This window comes from Musa acuminata, chromosome BXJ2-3 (genome assembly GCF_036884655.1).
Source record: "Musa acuminata AAA Group cultivar baxijiao chromosome BXJ2-3, Cavendish_Baxijiao_AAA, whole genome shotgun sequence".
Classification (NCBI taxonomy): domain Eukaryota; kingdom Viridiplantae; phylum Streptophyta; class Magnoliopsida; order Zingiberales; family Musaceae; genus Musa; species Musa acuminata.
In genome coordinates, this window is record NC_088340.1 from 38,470,874 (window position 1) to 38,487,759 (window position 16,886).

A 16,886-nucleotide genomic window follows, 5' to 3' on the forward strand; every position below is an offset into this window, starting at 1 on the left:
ATCGACTCTTGTCAGCTTTCTGACCCAACCTAACCAAATTATTTGGAATCCGATCCGAGACCTACTCGTAGTCTATTTTAATTCAGGTAATATGATTTTTAGAATCCGACCCGAGCCCAACTCTAGTCGGATCCAATTCGGGTAGTATGGATTATTTAGAATCCGATCCGAGCCCAACATGGTCTAATCCAATTCGGGTAGTATGATTATTTTGAATCCGATCCGAGCCCACGTTGCAGTCTGATCCAATTCGGGTAGTGCGATCATTTAGAATCCGATCCGAGCCCAACTCGAAGTCTGATCCAATTCGGGTAGTATGGATTATTTAGAATCCAATCCGAGCCCAATTCATCCTTAGCATGCCGAATCGGAGCCCAACTTGTGTTCCGAAACCGACAAGGATTCGGATTAGGCATTCTCGTAAATATTGAGCTCTTATGAAATATATATTAGGTATTGTACGAAGCCCTTCCATAAAACCTAAGCGGCCTCCCTCCTCCCATTTCTTCTCCCAGACCACCCTTCCGGCGATTGCGGCCGCTTCTGTATGCCCGCCATAGGGGTTCTTCCTATCGCGGCCCTTCGATCTCAGAATCCGAAATCCTTAGATTCGTCCCGTTTAGTTTGGTAGACAAAACCTAATTCTGGTCTCTGTTGGTTCTTCCTTCAAGTTCTTAGGGTTTCGAAGCAAGGTTCGACGGCCTCGGGTTTGCATCCGTGCCTGGAATTTCAAGAGGTTTCAGGTATGTTTTTCGATGCGGTTTCTGATTCTTTTTGTTGCTCGGGATCTGATCCATGCATAAGACGTTACCTTCACATATTCTTGTTGTTTTGGCTGCTGTATTGCGCGTTGAATGGATCGCTTTGACGCTATAGTTAGGTCTATGTCGTTACCTCTTTTCTTTTTGTCTGTGTATGTGGGTGAGGAGGTGATGCGGATCTTTATCATTCGATCTTCGTTTCACAAAAGTTGTACTTTTGTCCCTACTTCCTTGTAATAAAATAGATCTGTCGTGTGGGACTTAGAGCCATTTTCATGCTTTTTTTTGTTCATGGATATTTTTTTTGCTGGGTACCAAGCCCTTCTAATGGTTATATTATCATGTCGTTATCAAAACATTGGAAAGTGGTTTAAAATGGGTATTTTTTGTTGTGTTTCTCCATCAAGCATGATGTTTTAATGTAATTCGTTGGTATCTAGCTGATCTCCTCAGTGAACTTACGGATGCTTCTTATTGTAGCTTCTCACAGTTTTGGATTTGACAGCATACGCTTTCTTTTTTGTCTTTTCCTGCAGCTACTGTCACGCCTGCTTCTTAGGAAGAAGCTGGCATCAAAAAACTTCGTCTGGTGAAAATGGCGACCTTTGCTAAGCCAGAGAACGCCTTGAAGCGTGCTGAGGGTAATAGATTTTTGTTAAACTTTTTTTTTATGCAGAATTTATTGTTTCGTGTAGCTCGTGGAAAATGTTAGTGGTATTGTTTATGGATGCTAATGCTTACTATAAAACCAGTATGTTGCAGTTTCATGATTTTAAGTGTTCTCCATGGAACAAAATGCATGAGATTTGTATTGTTTCACAACCCAGAAGGGATTCTCTGCTTGGAGAAGTTTATGATTTTGATCAACTACTCCCCCTAGAATATGTTGACGATCAATCTTTTTTCATCTTATGTTGTTTTTCCATAAATCACGTTGGGTAGTCCAATCAAACTGTCTTTTTATAGTCCAATGACTGCCCTATGATATAAAAATGTTCCATCATGATTCTGCTTTGCTAACAAGATACACGCCTGCATTTCAGAATTGATTAACGTTGGACAGAAGCAAGCTGCCTTGCAAGCACTACATGATCTCATCACTTCAAAAAGGTACAGGGCATGGCAGAAGTCACTTGAAAGAATCATGTTTAAGTATGTGGAGCTCTGTGTGGACATGAGGAGAGGCAGATTTGCAAAGGATGGACTTATCCAGTACCGCATCATATGCCAACAAGTGAATGTTAGCTCTTTGGAAGAGGTGATAAAGCATTTCATGCAGCTTTCGACAGAGAAGGCTGAGCAAGCTAGGAGTCAAGCACAAGCCTTGGAGGATGCACTGGATGTGGAGGATCTAGAGGCTGACAAGAGACCTGAGGACTTAATGCTTAGCTATGTCAGTGGGGAGAAAGGAAAAGATAGATCAGACAGGGAGCTTGTGACTCCATGGTTCAAATTCTTGTGGGAAACCTACAGGTCGGTGCTTGAGATTCTGCGAAACAATTCCAAGTTGGAAGCACTATATGCAGTAAGTCATCTAAATTCACACGACTCTTGATATATGGATTGCATAAGACAATCTTCTTTGATAGGGCACTAAAAGATTTTCAATGAGTTACTTGCAATTATGTGCCTAATTGTTTCTGTTCTAGGTTTCTTTAGTTGTATAAAATGTTTAATTGACTATATTTAAATATTTTTTTCTCAGGTGATCACAGAACACCAAGTTTTTGTTGAATATTGTTTAAAAAATTCTTATTTAGCCTCCATAGAATGGAACCAACATTAGATATAGTGTGTTATGAGAATAATGATCTCATTGGAATCTTAGTTGATTTCTTTTCTTTTGACATCTAGATGACAGCGCATCGGGCCTTCCAATTTTGCAAGCAATATAAGAGGACCACAGAATTCCGTAGACTCTGCGAGATTATACGAAACCATCTCACTAATTTAAACAAGTACAAGGACCAAAGAGATAGGCCTGATCTGACTGCTCCAGAGAGTTTGCAGCTTTACTTAGATACTCGAATGGAGCAGCTAAAGATAGCAACTGATCTGGAACTATGGCAGGTCAGTTTTTGCAAGCTTACCTTCTTTCTTTTTATGTAATTAATTTTGGTTTCCATGTTATCATGTTCATATATGGTTTTCCTATACAGGAAGCATTCCGTTCAGTGGAGGATATCCATGGTTTAATGAGTTTGGTGAAGAAGAGTCCCAAGACACAGTTGATGGTGGTATACTATGCAAAGTTAACAGACATATTTTGGGTTTCAGATAGCCATCTTTACCATGCATATGCATGGTTCAGACTTTTCACCTTGCAGAAGAGCTACAATAAGAACTTATCACAGAAAGATTTGCAACTGATAGCATCATCTGTTTTATTAGCTGCGCTTTCAGTTACTCCATATGACCAAAAACATGGTGCATCACATTTGGAGCTTGAAAATGACAAAGAGCGGAACTTACGAATGGCTAGTCTTATTAATTTTACCCTTGATCATAAAGGAGAGAGTAGAGAAACGGTATGTATTTTTGTTAATTGCTTTAGATACCATGCCTCTGATCATTGTACTCATTTGCAATTCGTTCATGCTAACATCTTGCTTTTATTTGTGCAGCTTTCACGTTCATCACTGCTCATGGAATTGGTACAGCCAAAAAACGACTTAATAGTTATTTATTTGGTGCCTAAGTTATTTATTTTCTTGATCAATGATAGTTGTAATCCAGCAATGGTTTTAATCATACTCTAGTAAGTTTGTTGAGTTTTATGTTTGCACCCCTATGAAGTTTATAGGTTGTTTTCAAGATGTGAAAACCCATTATTTTGTCTACTCTGCATCTTAGTTATTAGAATCTACCTCTTTTCAAGGTAACTATTGTTGGATGGTACATCGTTTACTTGGATATAGATTGTTTGCCTGACTAAAATATTTCTCCTGATTATTATTCTGCATCTAGATTGGGCTCGAGGTTTTATAAAGAGAGAATGATTTTCATTTCTGGAGATTTTGTGAATGGGCTTATGTCTTTTTCTTCTCTTTGGTAAATGATTAATGTATTTATGATTCTGTAGAATGTGTAAACATCTAGAAGAATGATTAGGTCTCATTATGGTTTCTAAAAACTTGTTTTTCCATTATGTACATTTCTAAAGAGTATGTTATTGACGATTCAGTAGTGGCACAGGTTTGATCTATGGTCACTGGGGCCTCCTAAAAGGATTTACTAGAGTTGTTCAAAAGAATCAAAATAACTTGTTATTGATGGAATACCCTGTTGGCTCTATGTGACATACTCGTTTGGCTGAGGACTTCCAAACACATTATAAGTTAAACCTGTACTGATGAATAACCAACCCGCAATGAATAGGGAAGTTATAGTAATGCTATGAATTATCGGTTTCCAAGGAGAGAAGCATCAGACATGTATGCTTTTGTTCTTCTGATGGGTATACCGATGTGCTGTGTTGGTTTGAAGAGAGATCAACCTATAACATGTAATATTTTGTTAAGCTAGGATTCTGTTAGAACCCTTGTAGATTCTAAACTTGGGGTTAATCTCTTTAGGGGATCGGCCTCCTTGGAACTCTATAGGGGTTCCTCCCTCCAAGTTGCTACTCAAAGGCTGCAGAAAAGATTCATCTATTGCTTAAGAAAAGAGGAGGAATACATGGCTATTTATAGGGCTTCTAAACCCTAACTCCTAATAGGACTCCTACTTAAAACTCTTACTTCTAACCAACTCCTAATAGGACTCCTACTCAAGACTCCTATTCCCTTACAACTCCTAATTCTTCTCTAAGAAAAAACCTATTACATGAATGTCCCTCTCAATTAGGACTCTCCTAGCTAGAGTCCTAACAGACCCGCCCTCTTCAAATCAGCCTTGTCCTCAAGGCTGAGATTCCATGAACTCAGGGAACCGGGTCTTCAGCTCCTCATATGATTCCCATGTTGCGTCTTCAAGTGGTAGATTATTCTAATGCACTAGTACTTCAGTAGAGGGATGTCGGCGACGCATCACGATCCTGCGATCGAGGATGGCTTGTGGTTGGGCTTGAATAACTCCATCCTCAGTTGTGTTGGGCAGTTGGATCTGGGGTGACTCGTGTTCTCCCAACTTGGGCTTTAGGCATGATACGTGGAAGACAGGGTGAATTTTGGCATCTTCAGGTAATTTAAGTCTGTATGCCACGGCTCCAATACGCTCTGTGATCTGATAGGGCCCATAAAAACGTGGGGATAGCTTCATGGAGGCTCGAGTATTGATAAAGAGTTGCTTGTATGGTTGTAGGCGAAGATAAACCCAATCTCCCACTGAAAATTCTCTTTCACTTCGTCGTATGTCGGCTTGCTGCTTCATTCTGGCTTGAGCGGTAGAGAGATTATCTTTTAATAGTTGTAAGAGTTTGTCCCTATCAATCAATTCTTGGTCAACCTGATCTACCTTGTCCGAGCCAATTACATACTTTGGAATCACAGGTGCTGGTCGACCATACAATGCTTTATAAGGGGCACATTTTGTAGATGAATGATATATAGTATTATACCACCATTCGGCCCAGGGAAGCCATTTCGCCCACTCTTTTGGTCGGTCGCTAGCGAAACATCGGAGGTACGTCTCTAAGCACCTATTTACCACCTCTGTTTGGCCGTCAGTTTGTGGATGATACGCTGTGCTCATCTTGAGTTTGGTGCCTTGTAACTGAAATAACTCGGTCCAAAATTTACTAGTGAAGATCCTGTCACGATCACTTACGATGGACCTTGGCATCCCATGCAGTTTAATAATATTTTCTATGAAAATCTGGGCAATACTAGCAGCAGAGTAGGGATTTCTCACAGCACAAAAATGAGCATATTTTGTAAGTCGATCAACCACCACGAGAATCGTGCTTTTACCTTTGGAAGATGGCAGCCCTTCAACGAAGTCCATGGAGATGTCAGTCCACACTGAGTCTGGTATGGGTAGTGGTTGTAGCTTCCCTGGATTTGCCACAGTTTCACCCTTGTGCTGTTGACATACATCACATTGTGTCACATATTCAGCAATAATTTTTTTCATCCCTCATCAATAAAAATTTTGCTTTACTCTTTTGTAGGTTCTTAGGAATCCAGAGTGCCCTGCTGAAGGTATGGAGTGCATTTCATGCAAGATGATTGCGATGCAAGGGGAGTCAGGTATAAGCACAATGCGACCTTTGTAGCGTAGATCCCTCGAATCCCAAGTGTAGTGGGCTATTGCACTTGGATCCTCCTCCAATTTTTTTATGATCTTGCTGATCTCTGGATCCTTCTTCCATTCTTCCCTAATGTCCTCGAAGAGACCGGTGGTAGGAAGGGAGATGGCTGAAACCTTAGCTTGTTCAGGTAGCCGTGAGAGTGCATCTGCAACAACGTTTTCTTTCCCCTTTTTGTAAATAATTTCATAATCAAATCTAAGAAGTTTGGTTACCCATTTTTGCTGCTCAGGGGATGATATCTTTTGCTCCAAAAAGTACTTGAGGCTTTTATGGTCAGTTTTAATTTGAAATCGTCGGCCGATCAGGTAGGGTCTCCACCTCGTTACTGCGTGTACAATGGCAAGCATCTCCTTATCATATACTGACATGTTTTGATGGGAGGGAGATAATGCCTTGCTAGTGTATGCGAGTGGTCGACTATTTTGCATGAGAACGACTCCAATTCCGACTCCAGATGCATCGGCCTCAATGATGAAAGGTCTATTGAAATCTGGTAGCGCAAGCACCGGCGTCGTTGTCATGGCTTCTTTAAGTTTGTCAAAGGCAGCAGAGGCTTTGTCCGACCATTAGAAAGCATCTTTTTTCAGTAAAGAAGTGAGTGGTGCACTGATCTACCCATAGTCCTTAACAAATTTTCGGTAGTAGCCCGTTAGTCCAAGGAACCCCCGCAGTAATTTCACGTTTGTAGGTTTCGGCCAGCCTTGCATTGCCTCAATTTTTGTTGGGTCTACCGCCACTCCTTCTTCTGATATTATATGCCCAAGGTACTCTACTTTTTGCTGGAGAAAGCTGCACTTTGGTTGCTTAACAAAAAGAGTATTCTCCCGAAGGATCGTCAAAACAATCCGTAAATGCTGAAAGTGAGTCTCAAGAGAAGGGCTGTAAACGAGAATATCATCGAAAAATACCAGCATAAATTTACGAAGAAAGCTCCGAAAAATATCGTTCATGAGACTTTGAAAGGTTGAAGGAGCATTAGTGAGTCCAAAAGGCATTACCAAGAATTCATAATGGTCATCATGTGTGCGAAATGCAGTTTTTGGAATGTCATCGTCACATACCCGAATTTGGTGGTAACCGGATCGGAGTTCCAACTTCGTGAAGACTCGAGCTCCTTTCAATTCATCAAGAAGTTCATCCACCATTGGTATTGGGTACTTGTCCTTGACGGTGATGCCATTTAAAGCTCGGTAGTCGATGCACATCCGCCAAGTTCCGTCCTTCTTGCGTACGAGTAGCACCGGTGAGGAATAGGGGCTGCAACTTGGCCGAATCACCCCTGTTTCAAGCATCTCCTTTACGATCTTTTCAATTTCATCTTTCTGGAGGTGAGGATATCGGTACGGTCGAGTGTTCGTTGGTGGCTTGCCCGGAAGGATTGGAATTCGATGGTCATGTTGCCGAGAAGGAGGAAGACCGTGCGGTTCAGCAAATATGTCGGCAAATTCAGTAAGCAATTGGGCAAGATTTTGATCTTCAATTTCTATTTTCTTCCCCTTTGGTTGCTGCTGGAGGTGCATCAAAAAGCCACCATTTACCTTGTGTAAAACTTTCTCCATTCGTTGGGTCGAAACAGTGGTAACGTTGCTTCCGCGCTTCCCGCGTAGGATGATCTGTTTGCCCTTACAGTAGAATTTCATAATTAATTTAGAAAAGTTCCAAGAGACATCACCTAGTGTAGTCAGCCATTCTATACCAAGCACTGCCTCATAGTCATCGATTGGTAGGAGGAAGAAATCGGTGATAATTTCTTGGTCTTGTAGTAATAGTTTCACCTGCGGGCATCTTTGGTCGCACTTTAGGATTCTACCGTCGGCAACCTTTACATCGAACTTGCTGCAACCTTCAATATGCAGTGTCATCCGAGCAGCAACCTTACTATTCAGGAAGTTATTAGTGCTACCCGTGTTGATGAGAACAGTGATCGGCTGTTGTTTGAGAAGGCCTCCAACTTTCATTGTTTGCGGATTTGAGTAGTCGGCTAGTGTGTGTACCGTAATGTCGGTCGGCTGTGACTCTTCTTCCATATCTTCTTCTTCATGTTCAAGGCTCTCTTCTAGATGTTCAATGACCTCTTCTTCTACTGGTTCAATCATAAGAAGTCTACCTTTTTTACAGTGATGCTCGCGGCTCCACGGCTCGTCGCAATGCCAACATAACCCCTTCGCAAATCGCTCCCGAAGTTCTTCTCTTGTTAACCTTTTCGGTGCAGGGACTCGGTTGATAGTAGGGGGGGCTGAGGGCTTTAGTATTGTAGGTCGTGGAGTGATCCTAGTCCTCCGGGCTTCATGGTTCAATCGCTTCTCTTGAAGTCGTGCGAAAGAGATGGCTGCCATAAGCGTGTATGGTTGTCGCGTCTTAACTTCTCCTCGGATCTCCGACTTTAAGCCCTCAATAAAGGTCCCCAATAGTTGTTTTTCAGACCAATCACGAGTTTGATTAGATAATCTTTCAAACCTGGTTTGGTACTCCTGAATGGTGGAGGTTTGTCAGATCTTTGCTAGTTGTCCGTCAATGTTCTCGTAATAAGTTGGTCCGAAGCGGATCAGTAGTCCTTCTTTGAATTGTCGCCATGAAAGGGCTCCATAAGTGTGTTCAAACCAGTCAAACCATTGTATGGCATCCCCTTCAAGATGTATAGCTGCAATTTTCACCATGGATGCATCCGCAGTTTTATGGTATCGAAAATATCGCTCCGCACGCGAGATCCAACCAATTGGGTCTCCTTCTTCCCATCTAGGGAAGTCCACTCATGCGCGAATAGTTGGGGTCGGTCATAGAACCTCCCCTCTCTTGGAAGTCATCTCTTTGGGCATGATTTGATTGGTTAGAGCTCTCTCCTTGATGTGATTTCTTCGGACTTGGTGGTCGGCCCAAACTGAATTCGGTAAGGAGAGTCCGAATCTTATCCTCCATTCATGCCTCAAAGGCTTCAAATTTAGCATTGATTGCCTCCTCAGATGCCATAGTATATGACTCCAAATCTGTGATGTTAAGATCTCTCTTTTGTTGACGGGTTAAAGGCATGTATAGGTTTGATAGAAATCAGTGAAAGTTTGCTGCAGAATTGTGTTGTCTTGTGAGAGCAGAATTATCGTCGAAGAAACAGCGGTTTCTCGACGAAATCTCCACAAAAAATTTGAGAGATTTGAGGAGGGAATTGACAGCAATATCTCAGTCTGTTGCAATTCACAGGGAGATCAAAGGATGATCTGCGGTGGTGGAGATGACGGTGGAATTTGGCAACGATCTTTTAAGCAATTGTGGGAATTGCTTTGGGCGGTTGTGGAGGGTTGATGGATGGCAGTGGAAGGGCAGCGAGATGCCAAGAACGCTGCTCTGATACCAGGTGTTAGAACCCTTGCAGATTCTAAACTTGGGGTTGATCTCTTTAGGGGATCGGCCTCCTTGGAACTCTATAGGGGTTCCTCCCTCCAAGTTGCTGCTCAAAGGCTGCAGAAAAGATTCATCTATTGCTTAAGAAAAGAGGAGGAATACATGACTATTTATAGGGCTTCTAAACCCTAACTCCTAATAGGACTCCTACTTAAAACTCTTACTTCTAACCAACTCCTAATAGGACTCCTACTCAAGACTCCTATTCCCTTACAACTCCTAATTCTTCTCTAAGAAAAAACCTCTTACATGAATGTCCCTCTCAATTAGGACTCTTCTAGCTAGAGTCCTAACAGAATGCCCCTCTCAATTAGGACTCTCCTAGCTAGAGTCCTAACAGATTCATAAGGGATTTTTGGTTAAGACGTTATTCACATGGTAATCTTTGAAACTGCATAAGAACATATGCTACTAGTTGATTACTGAAGTCAAATTGGGACCTTGGCTAGTCATACTGCTGAAAACTTGAGAAAAAACATGCTTGATGAAGTTGAATGATGTCTGTTATTGTGTTTCATCAGTTTAATTATTTTGTCTTGAAATGCTAACCTTTTTAGTTTGTCTTTTGTGTCATTGTTGCCATCCTATGCCACTGGTCTTCTCCTGTGTTTATGTAAAAAAGTTTAGACACTTGACTGCTCTATGCTGAAGTTATGGCACTTGTGCTATATGCTATGACACCTGATAATCCTTTGTGATGTAAGTAAATGTTGTTAATTTAATGAAGCCTATATGATACAGATAAATAAAGGTGTAATGGCATGCGTCTCTCAAGAAGTAAAGGACCTCTACAATATGTTAGAACATGAATTCTTTCCTCTAGATCTTGCTTCACGTGTCCAGTCATTGCTTGGTAAGATTTCAAAACTTGGCGGTAAGCTATCATCAGCTTCTTCGGTACCAGAAGTGCAACTATCAAAATATGTTCCTGCTCTTGAGAAGCTTGCCTCCTTAAGAGTGCTTCAGCAGGTATGTATTTGTGCTCCATAATTGCCATTACCCTCATATTTTTCTTATTTGTATTTTTTATCCCACTTTTATTTATGTTTTTTCTGTCTTGTATTTTTTTTAGGCTTCTCTGGTGTATCAGTCTGTAAAAATTGAGACTTTGTCAAAGATGGTTCCTTTCTTTGACTTTTCACTTGTTGAGAAGATATCAGTTGATGCAGTCAAATATAATTTTCTTTCCATGAAAGTCGATCACCTGAAGGGTGTTGTTTTATTTGGTAATGTGGTATGTCATCCTTGTCTCTGTTATTTGTGTATTCCTTGATACATGGTACTGCTTGTGTACATTCATGTGCATGCTTAGGTGCTGCACAACTTTAATTATTTAAAACCAATTTACATTGGTGCCATCATGTGCCTGTGAAATAATCCTCTTTACCTTCCCAAGAGGAAAAATAAAATCTGTGCTCTTAATCTACCTTATTCTTCTGGATTGTTGAACTCCTGTAACTTTTATGCTGCCTGTTTAGTGCACATGCATCCTATTTCTTAGGCCGGTCGCATTAAGGTTTTGTCTCACTTAATTTGTGGAAGAAGATTCGGCAAAGTGGTGTTGTATCGTCTGTTGTTAGATAGTATTGGTTTATCAGAGAAAGCGAATGAAAGTCTGTACTCCCAGCTTCACTGTATGACATTGTCTCGTTATAGTATTTGTATACCATTATACTGTAGGAGTTTTCTTCTATTTTTAGTCTATTTCATTGAGGGTGCATCTGATTGTATTCTGTACAAAGTTTCATTCTCTAAGTAATCATTTTCCACAAAATTACTTTCTAGGTCGTTAATTTGTGGAGAATGTTGTTGCAATAGATTCTTCTCCTGTATTTTTCTCAAAGTTGGTGTGAAGCTGAGCTGAGTGTATGTCAAGCTGTTATATTTTCTGTTTCACAGTTTGTACAGGATGTGCTATTGTTTAATCATGAATGACACATGCTATTTATGTTTATCATTCATTAGTCCTTTGCCATTGTAATACCGAACAGCCATTGTGTAAAACATCAGTTATTTGCAACAGAACTCGTGCCTTTACACCATGTAATCTTACACCTGTTCTCTCCCATATATTCTTCTTGCACCTGGGATGTAATCTTAGTCTGTTGCTCTCTGAATTCTATGCTCTAAATAACACTCTTAGGTCAACTATTTATTTGCAGTTTGCACTTCTGTATATGCACTCATTTGACTGCTGGCTGATCATTTTAAACTTGCATTTGCTTGTCACTAAGACTAAGTGAGCTATTTTAATTTATTGCCTTCTTTGAGTGTTTCTTTGCAGTTTTCATGTGTGTTTACTGTTACATATATAAAAATTTCACAAATGTTCTAATGGCTACTTCATACATGAAGATGACATTGTTTTGTTCTCAGGACATTGAATCAGACAAGCTGTCTGATCATCTTGCTGTTCTAGCTGATTCTCTTAGTAAAGCAAAGAAATTGATTTATCCCCCTGTGAGAAAACAATCCAAACTGGCAGAGAACTTAAATGGTCTAATAGAAACAGTCAGTAAGGAACATAGGAGGCTCCTTGCCAGAAAATCCATCATCGAGAAACGAAAAGAAGAACATGAACGTCAGATGTTGGAAATGGTGTGTGATATTTCACTCTCTTACCAAGACTGGTGTTCTTTGCTTGAGTTTAAGTTAATCCTTAGTTTTGAACCTTTTGAAGGAACGAGAAGAAGAATCTAAAAGACTAAAACTTCAAAAGATTACTGAAGAGGCTGAACAGAAGCGACTTGCTGAAGAATATATTCGAAGGGAGGAACAGCGGATTCGCCGTGAAATAGAGGAGAGAGAACTCCAGGAAGCTCAAGCATTACTTCTTGAAGCACAAAAAGGAGCAAAAAAGAAGGGAAAGAAGCCTCTTCTTGAGGGGGTAAGCTAATACTTCATTTCTTTGTTCTTAACGCCCCATGAAGGATGATGTATTAGCTTGATATTTGAGTGGTTTTCTATTGTGAATTTCCTGTTCTTAGTTGAGTTAATTGGGTATTTCTATATACCATATGTATAGTTTTGAATTGTATGAAATTTTTGAAAGAGGTTATAAATATAACTGCATGGCCTAGCTATTATTTTTTTTATCAGAAGATAGCTAACGTAGATATGTTTCCATCTTCTTTGAGGTATTCATCTAGTTTTTGTCAAAATGAGATTTGCTTTCACAATATTCAAGTCATTTGGGTCCAATTACTTGATGATATTCCTTTCATTAGCTAAGATTGATTATATTTCTATCTTCTTTTAGTCATTCATCTGGCTTTTGTGAAAGCGAGAAGTTGCCTTCACAATTTTGAAGAAAGTAGTTCATGTCCAATTATTTAATATTTTTTCTTCCAGAATTGCCCATCTTACAGCTTATTTTGCAATGTTGATTGTTATTTATTCATCTTTGTGTGTTTAGCTAAAGCTTCTTTGTAATATTTATTGAAAATTTTGAGAATCAATCCTTTCACTATCCATTTTTAGCAAGTTGTTGATCCTATAGGAGAAGGTCACAAAGCAGACATTAATTGAGCTGGCCTTGAGTGAGCAATTGAAGGAAAGGCAAGAAATGGAAAAGAAACTGCAGAAACTTGCCAAAACAATGGATTACATGGAACGAGCAAAGAGGGAGGAAGAGGCCTCTTTGATTGAGCAAGCCTTCCAACAGCGTTTGGTCCAAGAGAAAATTATTCACGAACGCGAACAGCTGGTTTATTTGTTTTCTTGATAGTTTTATTTGTTTTCATGAAATTCTTTCATTGTTTTTGGTAATTGAGATTTACCTTTGCTTCTTATAGAAAGAGATAGAGCTGAGCAGGCAGCACCATGCTGGTGACCTTCAAGAGAAGAATAGACTGGCCAGATTGTTGGATAACAAGGTTTGTATTTATGCTAAATGTTTTCCACTTAAGGTTTAGTAATTTTGTTGATAATATTTCCTTTTTTGCTTATAAATTATCTACCATCCATGTATAGAAACTTTAGCCTATAGAAGCAGCTGTATTGACCTCAATCTGGATTGTGATGGTTATGCAGCTATTAGTACAAAGTAATGTTATTACCAATGGGGAAAGCCCTTCTCTGCATTTTTTCATTGGTGGACATGTATTGTATTTTGTAAGCTATTCCCATGTGTGTCTCCATGGGTATAATTTGTTTAATCAGTAAACCATTATTAATCAACACAAAGCACAAAATAAAAGATTCAGATTTCAGAACTTTATTTGCTTGTATCAAATTTAAAGTAAACTAAGAGGATCTTTGGTAAAAATAATCTTGTAACTCCATAAGATTTTTTCCAGAACACTTTCATGACTCACCTAGACTTGAATTAGCCTAAGAAGTATCAAATTAGATTCGCCGAGTGCTTCTGCTATATTGCATTATGTAATTTGATTTTGGTTTTATCAAGGGTTGGTTCTTCACTTGTACGCTCTTTGAATGGATTAATACATTAATCTTGTGCAAGAAACATGTAAAATGTCATAGTGTCTGGCGTTATGTGAGCTCACTGTCAAATTATGAAGTAGAATTAAGCAAAACACTAGACTGTAGCCATTGGTACGATTTATAAAAACTGTGTTTTAGACTACGTAAAATCATAACTGAATATATGAAGTGCTGAAATTCATTGGTTAGTAATTTAGACAGTTTCTCAGTCTCCTGGATATATTGTTTGGCAGGAAAGGGAGGTAGAAACAGGATATTGCTGACGGAATCGAAGATATTTAGATTTGTGAAATTTACCCGAGTGTTGTCTTTCAACACTATTAGGATATGTATATTCATACTTGAGATAGATTTGTGGCATTACTAAAATAATTGAAAACAAGAAGTGTCTTACGACTTGTATTGAATTACTGCTTCATTTATCATGTGGTGCTTTTGATATGGCGCATTTTGATACTCTCTCTCTCTGTCTCCAGGTTATATTTCAACAAAAAATAGTTGACCATCGCGAATTGGAATATAACAGACTGAAGAAAGAGAAAGAGGATAGAATTAACCAGATTGTAGCGGCAAGGAAACATGAAAGGGAGATGAAGAGGAAGATGCTCTTTTATCTGAAGTCTGAGGAAGAGCGTCTGACCAGACTACGAGAAGAGGAGGAAGCTAGAAAACGTGAAGGTAATTGTTGTGCACCAACCACATCATGGGATATGAAGCACCAGCTTCAGTGCCATGTCATACGGTTTGGTCCTAATTATTGTTTCTTCACTGTTGCAGAGGAGGAAAGAAGAAAGAAAGAAGAGATAGAACGGAGAGCGAAGCTGGATGCAATTGCAGAAAGGCAGAGGCAGAGAGAGAGAGAGGCTGAAGAGAAGGAAAGGCTGCGAAGAGAAGCACTTCTTAGAAGGCCCACTGAACCACTACATCGGCCAGCCGACCCAGTTTCAGTTCCTCACCCCTCTGAACCTGTCCCTGCTGCTGCTGCTGCTGCCGCTGCCGCCACACCTGCACCAGGACCTGGTAAGTATGTTCCAAAGTTCCTCGGTGAGAGAAACGAGGGACCAAAGGGCGCCCCCCCTGAGCCTGATCGCTGGGGAAGGCAGGACAACCGCCCTACTCCATCCAGTGATATATGGCGGAGTGAAGAGCGTCGATCATCATTCGGTGGTGCAAGAACATCATCATCCTCATCTTCCTGGTCCTCTTCACGGCCACGTGGTGCACCGTAGGCTCTTCATTGGTAGAGCAGTGGGCTATGCTTTTTCGATTGTGGCATTTTGATGTATTATGTCAAGTGTCATTTCGTTGCCTTTTGTCTTGGAGACAAATAATGTTTTAGGTGACAAGTTGGTACTTTTAGATGTACTCAATCGAGTGTGAGACTGCTGTTCTTGCCTTTTTCAATCTTTTTTGATATTGTTATAGATGTTTTTGTACTCCTTAAATTGAACATTTTTCTATTCCTTTACACTTTGTGGTCTTTTATGTATCTAAAATACTTAGAGCCAATGTTCCGAAGTATTTCATGATAAAAAGCTCCAAAGAAGAGTGCTAATCAATTTAATTGGTACAAAATTAATCATGAGTTATAATGAGTATATATATTTATATATATAATCAACCTCCTTGGTGACCGTGATATGGTCCATAAATATGTATATTACCCTTAGATAGGTTTGGTACAGTATGTCGCAGCCCACAAATAACATTTAGTATAAATTATTTAACATGTCCGTATCGACCAGTATGATTAGCATATAATATAGTAGAATCATAAATCATGCCTCAACATACACTGGCCTTTTTAAAACATCCATTTATAACCCATTCGTCGTACATTAGGCAACTAACGTGTATGGTACGTCGTACCAGTATTAAGGAGCTTCGCCTCTCATAATTTGTACGACTAATGGTTTTACATTTCGTCCGGATCAATACATCAACTTTAGGTAACTTAATGTGTAAGGTAAGTCGTACGAGTATTAAGGAGCTTCGCCTCATACTTTGTACGACTAATGGTTTTACATTTCGTTCGGACCAATACATATCGTGTCATGTGGTTTCCAACATTATATATATTGAGATCTAAAAGAAAATTTTATGACATGTGCCGATGTATTGTGTGTTGATATGCTTGTACCGATTCTAACGATCGACACATCTTTTTTTAATATGTACTAAAATCTCTTCAAATATATCCTGTTCGTGGCTTGAATAATCCGAGGTTTAACAGCAATGTAACAAGCAGATTGGAAGGCAGCATTTTTTATTTTTTTTGGGATGAATGCCTTTGGAAGATTCATAGCTTTTTTGAGATTAATCTAGCACTTGTTATTCTTTTCAGGTTTTCTAGTTATGCTTATCGGTGCAGAGATATTAACTTAGGTGGTCTATTAGAAGGTCAGGATTTTTTTAGGTGGAAGGTTTTGTGAAATGTGCAAGCAATCACAACCAAACACTCCGCTGAAGCTATTGTTTGTTCAACATGAGATGTTTTCATGTAACACATGCAATGATATGATGGCCTTCTTTTCACTTGTAATTAGATTGGGAACATTAGTGTCATGCAAGTGTGAAGAGCATGCATAATTTTCACCAGAAGACACAACATTGGCTCAGCCATGTATGCACAACACAAATCTTTTCCTTCTGAAGCTAATTCAGCTGTGAGTTCCAGAAGGGCCTCGATTCTACTTTGCCTCTCGAGCTATAATCCAACTTGTGTTTCCGGTCTCGGGATTCAAGCTAGTTCTTCTCAGGATTATACCGGCAATAGATTCGGATCATGACAACACAAGCTGCTTGTTCCAGTTCAATGGTTCAGTATCTTCCAGTTCAACCTAATCCAACTTCATGCACTATTTATGGGGCACAAAGTTGTCTCATCGAAGCTGGTGGTTCATCTGCAGATTCCAGTTATGGGACTCGACCAGCTTTGGCTCCAGCTAATCCATCCGTTTCTCTTCTAGTTATGGATCCAAAGCTGTTCCAGCGCAGGCTCATCCAGTTGCCGGTTCCACCAATCATTCCCA

The 16,886-nt window shown here is 39.8% G+C and overlaps 1 protein-coding gene across 1 annotated transcript; it reads left to right on the forward strand.

The window, feature by feature from the left end:
* Positions 1-480: 480 nt before the first annotated feature.
* On the forward strand, positions 481-15,322 carry LOC135608112 (eukaryotic translation initiation factor 3 subunit A-like). The gene is made up of 14 exons (XM_065100602.1): positions 481-743; positions 1,298-1,402; positions 1,805-2,286; positions 2,616-2,831; positions 2,921-3,289; positions 3,386-3,415; positions 10,150-10,377; positions 10,481-10,642; positions 11,785-12,006; positions 12,089-12,295; positions 12,908-13,114; positions 13,203-13,283; positions 14,331-14,532; positions 14,632-15,322. The coding sequence occupies exons 2-14, from the start codon at positions 1,357-1,359 to the stop codon at positions 15,081-15,083; spliced, it is 2,904 nt and encodes a 967-aa protein (XP_064956674.1). The 5' UTR covers positions 481-743; positions 1,298-1,356; the 3' UTR covers positions 15,084-15,322.
* Positions 15,323-16,886: the final 1,564 nt, after the last annotated feature.